Here is a 14,777-nt window from a genome sequence, read left to right as displayed (position 1 = left end):
AATGTAAAAATGGGTTGGAGTGGACGGCACTCCTGTATTCCTCCCCCCTCTCGACATGGACCACCCCCAGCACGGAGACGCTGCCTCCCGTTAGATAAGGCTGTAGCACTCGGGAACCGTAGCACTCGGTATACTCAATACACAGTCATTAAGCAATAGAAGCGCTCACCGATATATTGCTATTTTATGGAGCCCAGGGTGCCTCAGCTGGTCTGCTGCTCTACGGACCTTCTAATGTGCTTTTAAACCTCTGGGCTGTGAGATTCTACAGCCAGTCTACTGGGAGGGTGCACTGTGGTACGATTAGTCTCTGATCTCCAGGAGTCTCACGCTGCCATGTTTAGGCCACTCCCCCAGTAAGTGGAAGTCGTCACTGTCCTGTTTGAAGATAAACCTTCGCCACAATCTAAAGTCCAGAGTGCTCTGGAGAAGGTTTTCATCAAGGATGTCTCTGTACATTGCTGGATTCATCTTTCCCTCAATCCTAGTCTCCCAGTACCTGCCTCTGAAAAACATCCCCACAGCATGATTCACTGTAGGGATGGTCAGGTGATGATCAGTGTCCCGTTTTCCTTCCAGACATGTTTGCCATTCAGTCCAAAGAGGTCAATCTTTTTTTCTCATGATCTGAGAGTCCTTTAGGTGCCTTTTGGGAAAACTCCAGGTGGGCTGTCATGTGCCTTTTATTTGAGGAGTGGCTTCCCTCTGGCCACTCTACCATATACAGGCCTGATTAGTGGAGTGTTATAGAGATTGTTGTTCTTCTGGAAGGTTCTGCTCTCTCCACAGAAAAAAGGCTGGAGCTCTGTCAGGGTGAGACTGGGCGACCCACTCTAGGAAGTGTCCTTCTGGTTCCAAAGGTCATCCATTCATGGATGATGGAGGCTACAGTGCACATTGGAACCTTCAATGCTGCAGACATTTTTCTGTACCCTACCCCAGATCTGTGCCTCGATTATAATCCTGTCTCAAAGGTCTACCGAGAATTCCTTGGACTTCCTGGATTGGTTTGTGCTTTGACATGCACTGTTAACTGTGGGACCTGCTATAGACAGGTGTGCGCCTTTCCAAATCATGTCCAGTCGACTGAATTTAGTCGACTGGACTCCATCCCTAAGATTATTCTACAACTTCATTGATCAGTGGAAACGGGATGCACCCGAGCTTAATTTTGAGTGTCATGGCAAAGAATGTGATTTTTTTTTTATAAATTTGCAAAGATTTCAAACCAACCTCTTTTCATGTTGTCATTATGGGGTATTTAGTGTGTGTGTGTGTGTGTGTGTGTATATATATATATATATATATATGTATATATATATATATATATATATGTATATATATATATATATGTATATATATATATATATATATATATATATATATATATATAAATAATGGTCCATAATTGAGACATGTTGTCTTTTACACAATATAATCTTGGGTTCTTCCATCACACTGCTTGCACTTGGTGATTCCACTCCCCTCTGGATATGCACTCGCCAGATAAAGATGCCTTGCACTCTCATGCTCGGCAACAGGGAGAGCCCTCCGACCCATACAGCATCCTGACACAGCACTACACACAGGTGTGTAGTGCTGCGTCGGGATGCTGTGTGGATCAGAGCATTCTCCTCCTTTGTAGTGCAGGCTGAGCGCAACAAACATGCCGGGTGGTATCCATCTTCTCCTCCTTCTCTAGTCTATTGACATCTGTTACACAATTGGAGATCGGTGGATGTTTAACCCTGTGAGAGTTGATGCTGTTATTGGGTATGAGAGTGCAAGGCATTTGGTGAGTGCATATCTAGAGGGAAGTGGCATCACCAAGTGCTTGCAGTGTGGTGGAAGAACTCCAGTGTCCTTGGTGCAGTGGTGGGACCTCAAGTGTGGGTGTACGGATCTTGTTGGACCATCAGATTTTCATTATGGGGTATTGTTTGTAGAATTTTGAGGAAAATAATGAATTTAATACATTTTGGAATAAGGCTGTTACAGTAAAATGTGGAAAAAGTGAAGCGCTTTGAATACTTCCGGATGCACTGTAGGTGAACCAGCTTTTCGTTCCATTATTCCTCAGTGGTTAAGACGGGTCTTTATTTAAGTTTAGAGTCTTAAGGAATGGGTGCCACCCTTTCCTGTCAAGGCAAATGCTACTAAATCTGTAAGTGCCTCCTGGGCTGTTAAACATCAGGATAATTTTAATCAGATTTGCTTAACTTTTGCCTGATCATCTGTTCATACATTTTCCAAGTTTTACCAAGTGTCTGTTCAGACTTCATTTGATGCCATCGTCGGGCATACGGTCCTCTAGGCAGTTCTTTCTACTTTAGTTTTAAATGTTTTTTGTTTGTTGCTGCATTTGGTCATCCCAAAAGTACTTCCTGTGTCCCTCAATGAATGAGAAAAAAAGGGTTTTTGTACACTTCATAAAATCCTAAAACTCTGTTTGTTTATGATCATGCACTTGGTACTGCATTGCCACAAGACTGAGGCTTGCTGGCAGTAGAAAGGGTTATCGAGAGCTGACCTACTAATTTTTATATATTTTTTTTTTTTGCCAGTGTCAAATCCTCTTTTAGGCAGCAGTATAACTTGAAAGTACAAGCCTTCTGTGTCCATCAGTATACCCCATTTTTTATGGCTACTTTGAAAATCCTATTTTACAGCAAGTACAGAAACCATATTTACTTTCTTGTATAATTAGTCATGACTTGTTCACTTTGACTTGCATACATAACAAAAGAAAATATTTAGTTTTCTTTTAACAGCTGGACCAAAATAATTTTTTCTGTATGATCTCTCCCTAAAACATATTTTATAACGTTCCAATTCCATGTTCGACAAGTTTTCAGTATCTGTCATTTTGTAATAGATTTTTCTTTATTTGCATCTGTAGTTCATACATAAACTGTGTTTTTTTTTTTTTATCCAGGTGTCCTTCAAGAAGACATTGTGCTTGAATCTGAGCGCATGTGGAAGGTTCCTGAGAGGAAAACCAAGGTATATTTTCTGTGAAAATACATTGTACTGTCAGAGCTAAAATTTAAATGAAAAAGTTGTGTGTCAAGGCACAGGGTGGAAGTGGCCTGTTTGAAAGGTATATAAGGCATGCACATGCTCTACATTGTGTCAAAGCTATGATTAAAGCAATAACTGTTTTGATTGCAGTGTGGTATTTTTTTTTTCTCAAAGTAGGTTGTATGATATAGAGGTACAGTATTTGTGCATGCATAATAAAGGAAACTTGTAATGGCCAGATTAAGAGCTGCCATTGCTGACCTCTGCCTGGTTGTCTCAGATCTTAGTTTTTTTTTTATTTTATTTTTTGACCCAGACCGCAAACTATATCAATTTAGTAAGCACTTCGGATGATTTTTAACACACTTTTTTGCATAATTTTGTTAGTGTCTCAAAAGGTAATAAAAGAATTAGGGTGTGCACACAAACATCGAAACTGACTGACTGTGATTGGACACAGCCAGTCACTTTGTAAATAGCCATTTTCATTAGCAATCTGTCACAAAGGTCGTGATCATCAAACAGTATATTATTTACTGGGCCTTCGGGTTTGGCACATTGCAATTGGATAAACAGATTGTTGGGTGGGGCTGTGGAGGACCGAGCTGTTATGGAACATATTGGTATCAATGACAAAATTAAAGGAAGATGGAGAGTCCCGAAAAAATAGAAATTGAGGAGGTGGAATTCTTATGAGTAGAGCTCCAAAGGGATGAAACTAAGGGGAAATTACTGGGTGTATGCTATAGGCCCCCTAACCTGAGGGAGGAGGGGGAGACGGACCTCCTATCACAATTTGGATCAGTAGCAAGGAAGGGAAGTGTTATCATAATGGGGGATTTTAATTATCCAGACATGGACTGGGCGGAAGGAACCACACATTCGTCTAAGGCTCGCCAGTTCCTAATGTCTTGCAGGACAATTTAATTAGTCAGATGGTGGACGCACCAACTAGAAATAAAGCGTTACTAGACCTACTGATTACCAACAATGCAGACCTGATCACGGATGTGGAACTAAGGGGCAATTTATTAAACCAATTGGCTTTAGTATAAATCACACAAATGGGAAACATAAGGGCAATACATAGACACTGAATTTCAAGAGCCAACTTCCCTAAACTACAAACCTTGCTAGAAGGTATAAATTGTGATAAAATCTTAGGAACAAAACACTGAGGAGAGATGGGTTTGCTTTAAGAGCATATTAAATAAGGGTATGAGACAGTGCATCCCATTGGGAAATAAATTTAAAAGAGCGAACAAAAGTCCTGGATGGCTTAACTTGTAAAAATGCATATAAAGGCAAAGGAGCTTAAAAAAAAAATACAAGGTTGAGGGATCATCATTCAGACTTTACAAATAATGCAACAAGAAATGTAAGGGTGCAATTAGGGCAGCTAAGATGGAACATGAAAGACATAGTGGAGGAGAGCAAAAAAAAATCTCAAGAAATTCTCTAAGTATATAAACAGTAAAAAAAGAGGACAGACCATATTGGCCCCATAAAGAATGCGAAAGGAAATCTGGTTACAAAAGATGAGGAGATGGCGAAGGTATTGAATTTATTCTTCTCCTCAGTCTTCACGAGGAAATAGGGGCTTCAGTAACCAAAACAGTGGTGTTTATACTCATGACACCTCACAGGAAGCACCCTCATGGCTAACAAAGAAATCTCAGCAAATAATAGTGGGAAAAAAAATATGCCGACGATTATGCCGACTGGGCCGCCCCAGGCCCTTAATGCTTATGCATATACATTTGTTTTTATTTTTGTAACTGCGGATGAGAAATCCCCTCCCACAGCATTGGTCGTACAGCACACCCTGCTGCTGTCAGAGTAAACAGATCAGTGCTGCAACGGAGTGGCATCCCTGCAAAGCAAATGACAATTAATAAAATAAATTTAAGAACCAAACAATAAAACGATAATAATTTTGTAAAATTGTAAAGAATAAGGCGCTATACATCTTCATGTGAAAGACTAGCACAAAGAAAAACACTGCATCAAACTTGAATGTGCGCTTAAATGAAAAAATAAGCAAGCATAAAGTCCATAAGTGAATAAATCCCAACACCAAAACGGAATGCTCTGAGATAAAACTTCTAGATCTTTCACCACGAGTGCTCACTATAAAGATGGCCCCTCACCAGAGCTTTTTGACCCCCCTTTTACAGGACGGTAAAACGCTTTGGGAACACCAGATTGGTTCCGCTAATGGCATAAATCCACTTCAATGGCCACTCGGAAAGGGGCTAGAATGTAAAAATGACTCCACAGGACACACGGATAAAAGTCTCATGTTGTAGTCATTTTTTAATAAAGTAAAAACGGCAGCAATAATGGCAGTTACACTCACATGTTGTAGTGCCCGGCCTGGCACTAGGTGTAAACAGCGTGTGAGAGTCAGCTGACCCCTGGGGGTGACGTGCGTTCCACGTCTCATTCGGAAGGGCAAAGCCTGATGTGGGGTATCAAATATGGACCCGGAAATTATGAATCATCTGCTCCAACATATAGATTGGCGCCGTTTTTTTTTTTTGGTATATATTTTCGCAACAATTATTTTGCGATTTCATTTTTTTGTAACCAGAGATGAGATTTTAGAGACAATCTGGTCTCTGGTATCCTCTGGCCAGCGCCCACCATATCGTTTCTCAGGTTCACTAATAAAAACGGTAAGCCAGAGAGGGAAAGCCAGTTTCTGGCTAAATTTTTCTTAAAACACTTGCAAACCACAACATGTGTGTGTGTGTATATGGTCCAGCCTCTGCATGCAAAATGGCTTATTTATAGTTACATAGTTTATCACGTTGAAAAATTTGTGTTTGTGTGTTTTTATATTTTTATTTTTTTTAACATTTCTCAGAGCCCTATATATTCTGCTTCCTGAGGAAGAATTCTAAACGTTTTTTAAAGCTGTTGAAACTCAGCTACTACTACTTCCTGAGGGAGTTCGTTTCACGTTTTTACTGCTCAAACTGTTAACAAACCCTTTACTATAATATAAGAGCTGGAAAATTGTGATCTAAACATTCTCGGGAACCTGTCCTAGATAGTTTAGACTAGTAGAAAAAAAATGTGTTATTATTCAGGAGACACAGGGTTAAAGCCTAAGCAGCAAAAAACAGAAAAACTAGCACAAGGGACATTACTTGGTCAGTAGAATGTGTCCCTTTTGCTGATACTACTTATTCTTTATTAGTAATCCTCCTCCCCTAAAATCTTTCAGTGTTGCGGGGGTTAATACAGCTAAGGAGCTGTCACAGCCTTTCATCCAGAGAGCCCATCTATACCCTCCCTTTTAGCCTAGCTGTTCCATTTGTAGAAGCCATACTACAGCTTCTATAAAATTATTATTATGCACAATTTATATAGCGCCAACAGTTTACACAGCGCTTTAAATGAAATGGTATCTCTGAAAGGAGGGGGCAGAGCTATCAATCATCTGCCTGCTCCCCTATTTATAGATAATGTTCCATTTATCGAAGCTGCAGTACGAGTTCTTTGCATGGAGCAGCTCGGTAGAAAGGTCAGACTCTGTTGATGAGAGACTGTGACAGTCCCTTATGCAGGCCGTAGATGTTGTACATTTCTTTCCTGCAACCACGGCTTGCAGGAAAGAAATTTGCATGATTTCTCCATCAACATAAACCGTGCTGAAGGGACACCCTTCTGCTAAGAAATAGTACAATTGAAGACAATGATTATTGCTAGTGGCTATAGCAGTGGCTAGCAATAATGGCAAGTAAATCCGGAAAGCTGGTTGTACCCAAGTTGATTGATAGCCTTGGTACATTCAGCCTGCCCATACACGCATGAGATTTGAACAGTCTATGGCCAGCCTTAGTTTTAGCAACCCCCCCTGCATTGAAAAATTACAATAACTGAGATGATGGGGGGGGGGGGGGCAGGATGGAGAAGGATTGCTAATATAAGAATCGGCATAAAGAGCATTTCCTTCTGACTTTACATTTTTGTCCCTTGTGCTGATTTTTCAGTTTTTACTTTTGGCTGCACTTAACTTAATTTTAAGACACTAGAGTGAATATTTTTGCTTCAGGATATTAGGCACTAGCAAAAAAAACTATTATTCAGCCAGATGTACAACTCCTCCCACCATGCTCTAGTTTCTTTGCTGGTGCCATAAACCTAGTACACACGGCCGAAAGTCAGGCTGCTATCTGCCAGTTCAATAGAAACTGTCTGACATTTGGCATGTGTGTACTGCCGCCAGTTGGAAAGGCCGGCTTCTGTCAATGGGGCATGACCAAAAAAGGTCTGCCAATCCACTCCTGATCCATTGGATGAGAGCTCTAACCAGAGTCTTCTGGTTGGGGGGGGGCGTCCCCCCTGTCAGAACACAGCATGCTAGATCTCTCTACTAACATTGCATGGTTAGTACAGCGACTCCTCCAGAGCCATCAGGGTTGTTTTTTTTCCAGCCCGGTTGGGTTAAACAATAAAAACCTATTGGGCTCCATGTATACTGGCAGCTCCTAAACTTGAGAAGCAAAACCCTTTCTACAGACAACTATTTTTATCAAAATCGCCTTGTTCTGCATCAATATCCCTCATTTACTGCAGAGCCAGAGAGCTCATTTATTCTGTTTATGGGATTAGCTGATCCATGGCATATCCTTGGAGGCCATACCCAGGTACCCCCCCATCATTCTGGAAAAGCTGCGCTGACCTGTAAATGTGACCCTATGCTCTGCTGTGGGTGCTATCCAAGACACCTGCTGTTGTACGGTTTGTCAACAGTAGAGCACTTTACAGGCCCTGAAGACTCTTTTAGAAAGTATGCCTACTGGAATGGGTGAAGACAGTCTGGATGGGGCACCCTACCTGGAACCCTTTAGTTAGTCTGCACTGTGGGGACTGCAGGGCATCTTTCAGACCATCGCTGCAGTAAGTTACAGGCATTGCCCTTAAAGGGAGCCTGGTGTTTGCTTTGTACCACTGCTCCAGTTCCACGTCAGTAGAGGTTACTACCAGAGATCTCTTTAAAGCACTTATGGTTGGTGGCAGGGACAGGGTCCGGCACCATCTTTGGGCGCCTACCCTTTTGGGTCTGCATGGGCCATTTTGAAATTGGTGCCCAGCACATGCTCTGTTAAACCTGCATGAGTCTTCCTTGTGTTGCCACACTGCCCGTGCATGCACCACTCCCTGCGTGTGCCTGTGTACCCTCTTAGCCATTGCACCTTCTAAGCTGCACCACAGCCATGATCTCTGCAGAACAATAATCCACAGACTCTCGGCTGCCTGATGGTTATGAGGTCACATATAGCCAGATATCATCCTTCCCTTCTCCTGCTATTCGTCTGTGACTACCCCTTGTGGGGCCTTCACATTTGCACTTGGAAGTATGGCAGATCATAGGCACAGAGGGAGTAGTCCTGTGGACCCTTTCCGCTCCCAATCCACTATTAACTGAGTAGGCTTTTATCATTGCTGCCCAAAGGTTTGGCACCAACAGCCATTTGTCCCCGGCTAGGGTTTTCGTGCTCTTTGGCATTCCTTGCACACATTTGCCTCAGCAGAAAAAAAGGCTAGGCATCAGATGCAAAAGGTTGTTTCGTTCATGGACGGACACAGCACTCTCTTGACAAAGTGGGTATTCAAAAAAACTGGGGGTGGTCCCTCTAGGTACAGCCCCTCTCCCTGCACCATGCAGCTCAGTTTTTTTTTCTGCCTAGTGTAGAAATTGGACATGGCTCCCTTCGGGCCCATGAGGTCTGGAGTTTTTTCAAATGTTTCGTTTTTTTCTTTTGTTCCTTTCTTGTTCCTGTGATCTACTAGCAACTACCGATTGGGTGACGGGCTGGATCCCAGATCCTTGTAGTCTCCCCTGTGTCGGCCTTTAGCTACACGCTGCGCTGTCCACATCATGCCCCGTGCCTCCGGGGTACACATATGACCGGGCTCTATGTTCAAGTCAGTGTGCCTGGCCGACCGTCACCTCCGTCGCTAAGTGCGGAAGATGAGCTGTCAGGGATGCTTCCAGCAGGTCTGCACAGGAGGGGTAAGTAAAGTAATTCCTGCTTCGGTGGGGGGACATGGCTGGACATCCTAGAGTGGCTGTTTAGAGGGGTTTCCACCTTCCTTCTCTCGGCTCCTCCTCCCTCCCTCCTCCCTATACTGGCTTTGTGACTGAGGTTCCGCCTGTGGGGGCTTCATCCGATCATGGGGGCTGCTCTGTCCGTCTCCTGGGGGGTTCATTTGGCTGTTCCCTGTGGGGGGGGGGTCCTCTGTGGGGTCCCTGTGTTTTTTTTTTTTTTGCGGCCTACTATGTGGTTTCTATCTTTTACATGCATCCGGCGGCCATATTGGCAGCGCCCGGTGCCGCTTTGGCCTCTAGTGCTTCTCTGCGGCCATTTACTTGTGGCCGCACGCCTTTTTCCACAGGATGACTCGGCCGTCATTTTGACAGTGGTTTTGGCCTCTAGTGCCTGGTTTCGTGGCGTGAACGGCAGACACAAACACCACAGGGGGATGGCAGGCTGTGCGGTACCATTTTTTTTCTTCGGGTGGTGAGTCCTCTAGGTGAATCCCTTTTTTCCTTGCGGCAGCTAGAAGGGTGAACAGTGTTTTCTGTCCCTTTTGGGTTCCGCAAGCCGGTCCGCGCTGCCAAGGTGTTAACTTGTGTTTATCTTTAAAAGCTCTTATACAAGGATTGGGAAAAACTACAGGAGGGTTTTTCTGCCTCCAAAAATGTGGCGGTCCGGTACCCCTTTGAGGAGAGATTCCAGAAGAAATGCATCTCTCCTCCGGTGGTGGACCCCCCGGTGTCCAGACTTCACAGGGTAATTACGATTCCCGTGGAAGGGGCCCCTGCCTTCAAGGACCCTGCAGACAAGAAGGCTGAGGCAATCGCCCGCTACCTATACACGGTGGTGGGCTCAGCAGTGCGTCCAGCAGTGACTGGGGCTGTGGTGTCTCAAACTCTGACTGAGTGGGCTAAGATACCGCTCCAGGGGTTAAAGGCTCGTCGGGCACCTCTGGATGAGGTGGCCTTGGCCAACCAGCTAGTGCAGGGCCTCAAATTTGTTTACGAATCTGACCTGGATACTTTTCCTTTGCTGTCCAGGGCCTTGGTCTATGCGTTGGTGTTGCGCCGCTTGATCTGGCTAAAGTGTTGGTCGGCGGACCGATCTTCCAAGAAGGCCCTGATGGATTTGCCTTTTAAGGGCCACAGGCTTTTTGGTGCTTCTCTTGATATATAGAATCCAAAAAGTCAGGAGCCACGCCGTAGGCAAGGCCCCTCCTTCACCGCGCATAAGCATTTTTTTCGTCTGCTCAGGGTTGTAGGTGAACGCTCCCAGGACGACAAAGCACCTGCTGAGGGTCAGAAACGGCCCTGGTTTCGCAGGTTTCTGATCTCTGAGCGGTGGGTTTGCGAGGTGGTTTCCTAGTGCCAAAGAAGGACAGGGTCTGTCCTATCCTAGATCTCAAAGCTCTCAATTGCTTTGTGAGAGTGCAAAGATTCAGGATGGAGTCAATTCGCTCTGTTGTCGCAGCTCTCCATCCGGGGGACTTTCTGGCGTCCTTGGACATCGAGGACGCTTATTTGCATGTCCCAATCTGTACCAGACATCAGAGATTTCTGTGGTTTGCGGTTGGAGAGGATCACTATCAGTTGGTGGCTCTCCCCTTCGGCCCAGGGTGTTTACCAAGGTGCTGGCTCAGATTTTGGCCCTGCTAAGACGGCGTGGCATCGCTATTGTGGGCTACTTGGACGACCTGCTTCTGAGGGCCACTTTAAGCTCAGAATTAGAGGATGGTGTGTCTATAGCCTGTCAGACCTTTTGAGACTTTGGTTGGGTGTTGAACACCCAGAAGTCGGTATTGGCCCCGACTCAACGCTTGAAATACCTGGGGTTGATTCTGGATTTTTCAGTGGCGAGGGTGTTTCTCCCGGTGGACAAACTGCAGTCTCTTCGGACGGCGATGCAGTGGCTGACTTCCCAAAAATGGGCGTCACTCTGTTTTTGCATGCGGGTCCTGGGTCTCATGGTTGCCTCCTTTGAGGCGGTGCCGTATGCTTAATCTCACACTCGAGTGCTGCAGAAAGAGATTCTGCTCAGATGGGACAAGAGTCTTTCATCCCTGGATCATCAAGTCCGAGTGAGCCACTGGGTCAGGTCCTCCCTGGTGTGGTGGCTGACATCACTGGCTCTTCTGTCCAGGAAGTCGTTCCTCCCCTTTCACTGGACGGTGATCACGACGGACGCTAGTCTTACTGTCTGGGGGTCCAGTCGGCCCAGGAATCCCGCCTGCCGATCAATGTCCTTGAACTCCAGGTGATTAAGCTTTGCCTCTTTGCGTGGTCTGAGACAGCAGGGACGCCTGGCAGCTTCAGAGGTCGCTCACATCCGAGCCCTGTCGGCCATATACATTTCGGGCGTGGAAAACTGGCAGGCGTACTACCTGAGTCATCAGATGCTGGACCGGGGAGAATGGTCTCTATACCCGGATGTGTTTTACCTCATCTGCCAGAGATGGGGAAACGCCTGACGTGGATCTCATGGCATTTTGTCTCAATTCGAAGGTTTTGAGGTTTGAGGCCAGATCAAGGGACCCCTGGGCAGACACGACAGATGCGTTGGTGGCACCGTAGGGCTTGTATCGGCTGCTTTTATGCCTTTCCTCCTCTAAAATTTCTTCCACATCTGCTTCGCAGGGTGGAGGTCGAAGGGATTCCAATGATCCTAGTGGCTCCAGATTGGCCTCGGCATCCCTGGTACGCCGGTGGTGGTGGACGTTCCCTGGTGTCTACCGCTGCGAGAGGACCTTCTGGCGCAAGGTCCCATACTTCATCATGCTTTGCAGTCGCTGGTTTTAACGGCCTGGCTGTTGAAAGCCAGGTGTTGAATGACCGAGGCCTGTCGGATTCAGTAATTTTTCCATGTTGAGGACGCGGAAATCGGCTTCCAGGAAGATTTACCATCGCACGTGGAAGGCTTGCATCTCTCTGTGTGAAGAGATGGGATGGTGTCCACGTACCTATTTGGTTTCCAGGGTCCTGCTGTTCTTACAGCAAGGGGTGGACCAAAGGCTTGATTTTAGTATGATTAAGGGGCAGATTTCTGCCTTGGCTGTCTTTTTTTTCAGGGACCCTTGGCGGCTCACTCACTAGTGAGTGCGTTTGTGCAGGGCATGTGGTCCCTCCAATCTGTCGTCCTCTTCCTCCGTGGGACCTGAATTATCTTTAACCATTTCTAGGTGGATCAGGCAGATCGTGATCCAGGCTTATGCCCTAAAGGGACAGGCGCCCCCTTTCCTGAAACGGCGCATTTGACCAGGGCAATAGGTGCCTCCTTGGGCTTTCCGACACCAAGCGTCCATTTCCCAGGTGTGTAAGGTGGCGACTTGGTCATCCGTTCACACTTTCACAAAATTTTACAAGGTTGATGTGAGTGCATCTTCGGATGCTTCCTTCGGCTGCAAAGGTTTTGCAGGCGGATATTTAAAGGTTGCAGCTCCTCCGTTGAGCTCTGGTTCCTTTTGGGGTGAATATATTGTTTTTTGGAATTTACAGTCTAAACTTGAATGCCTCTTCTTTGTCAGTAACTTTGTTAGTGTGGACGACATTGCATGGCAGTCTCCATTATTTTGTTAAGAATAGATTTCCATTAAGATGCAGAACATATACAATATATATATATATATCTGTGGGTGTTGTCACAGATGGGAGATACATTTCTGCCTTGTTGTTTAGACAATTCACCAATTATTATCAGGCGTCGGCTGCAGAAGTAGCCAGAAAGGTTTAGGGGCATTGGAAAACTTCAGCTGTTCAGAATGAGGCAATTAGGCCTCTATAAGCAATCCAGAGGATTACTACTGATTGCTGCATCATGAGGCTTTTTGAGTGAGGCTGGGTTCACACTACTACACTACTTTGATCCTACTTTGCTCTGTGTTCAATGTTTCCCTATGAGAGCGTCTTGTAGCGTCCTACACAAGTCGGTCCGACTTTGAAAATGCTCCCTGTACTACTTTTGGTCCTACATTGATCCTACTTCAGGCCCATTGAATAGCATTGAAGTTGGACCAAAGTAGTATCCTGTTCATGAAAGTAGGATGGATGTAGGACCAATGTAGGATAAATGTAGGACCAATGTAGCAGAGCAAAGTAGGATGAAAGTAGTGTAGTAGTGTGAACCCAGCCTGAAGGAGAGCAGTGAACAGAAATACTTCTGAAGAGGTGAGTTGCTGTTGATTTTTCTGTGTGATAAAAATCAAAAGGACTATTTGTTTTCTGCTATATGACCAGCAGTGTCTGCCTTGCACTAGGCTGTGCCAGACTCCATAGATAGGTTCCTGTGTGGTGAAGGTAGACGCCCCAAGTGGCCAGGGTTTATTTTAGGTTTGATTTTGTTTATGCTGTTTGGATGCTTGCAATTGTTTCCAGCAAGATGGAAGAATAAACCAAATTCTTTGTTTTCAACCGTCTTCGGCTGTTTCTCTGTATTGTTCAGTGTGTAGTGAACCCATCCAGGGGGTCACACACCCCCGCTACCGAGCTAACCCCTTACTATATATATATATATATATATATATATATATATATATATATATATATATATATATATATATATATATATATATATATATATATATATATATATATATATATCCTTGCGAAAGTATTCGGCCCCCTTGAACTTTGCGACCTTTTGCCACATTTCAGGCTTCAAACATAAAGATATAAAACTGTAATTTCTTTTGAAGAATCAACAAGTGGGACACAATCATGAAGTGGAACGAAATTTATTGGATATTTCAAACTTTAACAAATAAAAAACTGAAAAATTGGGTGTGCAAAATTATTCAGCCCCTTTACTTTCAGTGCAGCAAACTCTCTCCAGAAGTTCACTGAGGATCTCTGAATGATCCAATGTTGACCTAAATGATCCAATGTTGACCTAAATGACTAATGATGATAAATAGAATCCACCTGTGTGTAATCAAGTCTCTGTATAAATGCACCTGCACTGTGATAGTCTCAGAGGTACGTTTAAAGCGCAGAGAGCATCATGAAGAACAAGGAACACACCAGGCAGGTCCGAGATACTGTTGTGGAGAAGTTTAAAGCCGGATTTGGATACAAAAAGATTTCCCAAGCTTTAAACATCCCAAGGAGCACTATGCAAGCCATAATATTGAAATGGAAGGAGTATCGGACCACTGCAAATCTACGAAGACCTGGCCGTCCCTCTAAACTTTCAGCTCATACAAGGAGAAGACTGATCAGAGATGCAGCCAAGAGGCCCATGATCACTCTGGATGAACTGCAGAGATCTACAGCTGAGGTAGGAGACTCTGTCCATAGGACAACAGTCAGTCGTATACTGCACAAATCTGGCCTTTATGGAAGAGTGGCAAGAAGAAAGCCATTTCTTAAAGATATCCATAAAAAGTGTTGTTTAAAGTTTGCCACAAGCCACCTGGGAGACACACCAAACATGTGGAAGAAGGTGCTCTGGTCAGATGAAACCAAAATCAAACTTTTTGGCAACAATGCAAAACGTTATGTTTGGCGTAAAAGCAACACAGCTCATCACCCTGAACACACCATCCCCACTGTCAAACATGGTGGTATCAGCATCATGGTTTGGGCCTGCTTTTCTTCAGCAGGGACAGGGAAGATGGTTAAAATTGATGGGAAGATGGATGGAGCCAAATACAGGACCATTCTGGAAGAAAACCTGATGGAGTCTGCAAAAGACCTGAGACTGGGACGGAGA

General features: G+C 44.7%; 1 protein-coding gene across 2 annotated transcripts in view; it reads left to right on the top strand.

Moving 5' to 3' along the window:
* The window catches only part of ZC3H7B (zinc finger CCCH-type containing 7B), a 418,789-nt gene that overhangs the window by 302,381 nt on the left and 101,631 nt on the right, over positions 1-14,777 (top strand). For both annotated transcript variants that reach the window (XM_040359565.1, XM_040359564.1), the window contains exon 17: positions 2,936-3,003. In XM_040359565.1, coding sequence (XP_040215499.1) covers positions 2,936-3,003 — 68 coding nt within the window. The remainder of the gene's footprint in view (positions 1-2,935; positions 3,004-14,777) is intronic.

Source organism: Rana temporaria, chromosome 7 (assembly GCF_905171775.1).
Source record: "Rana temporaria chromosome 7, aRanTem1.1, whole genome shotgun sequence".
Taxonomy (NCBI): domain Eukaryota; kingdom Metazoa; phylum Chordata; class Amphibia; order Anura; family Ranidae; genus Rana; species Rana temporaria.
The sequence above is the reverse complement of the archived record's forward strand: the minus strand, read 5'-3'. Positions and strand labels throughout refer to the sequence as shown.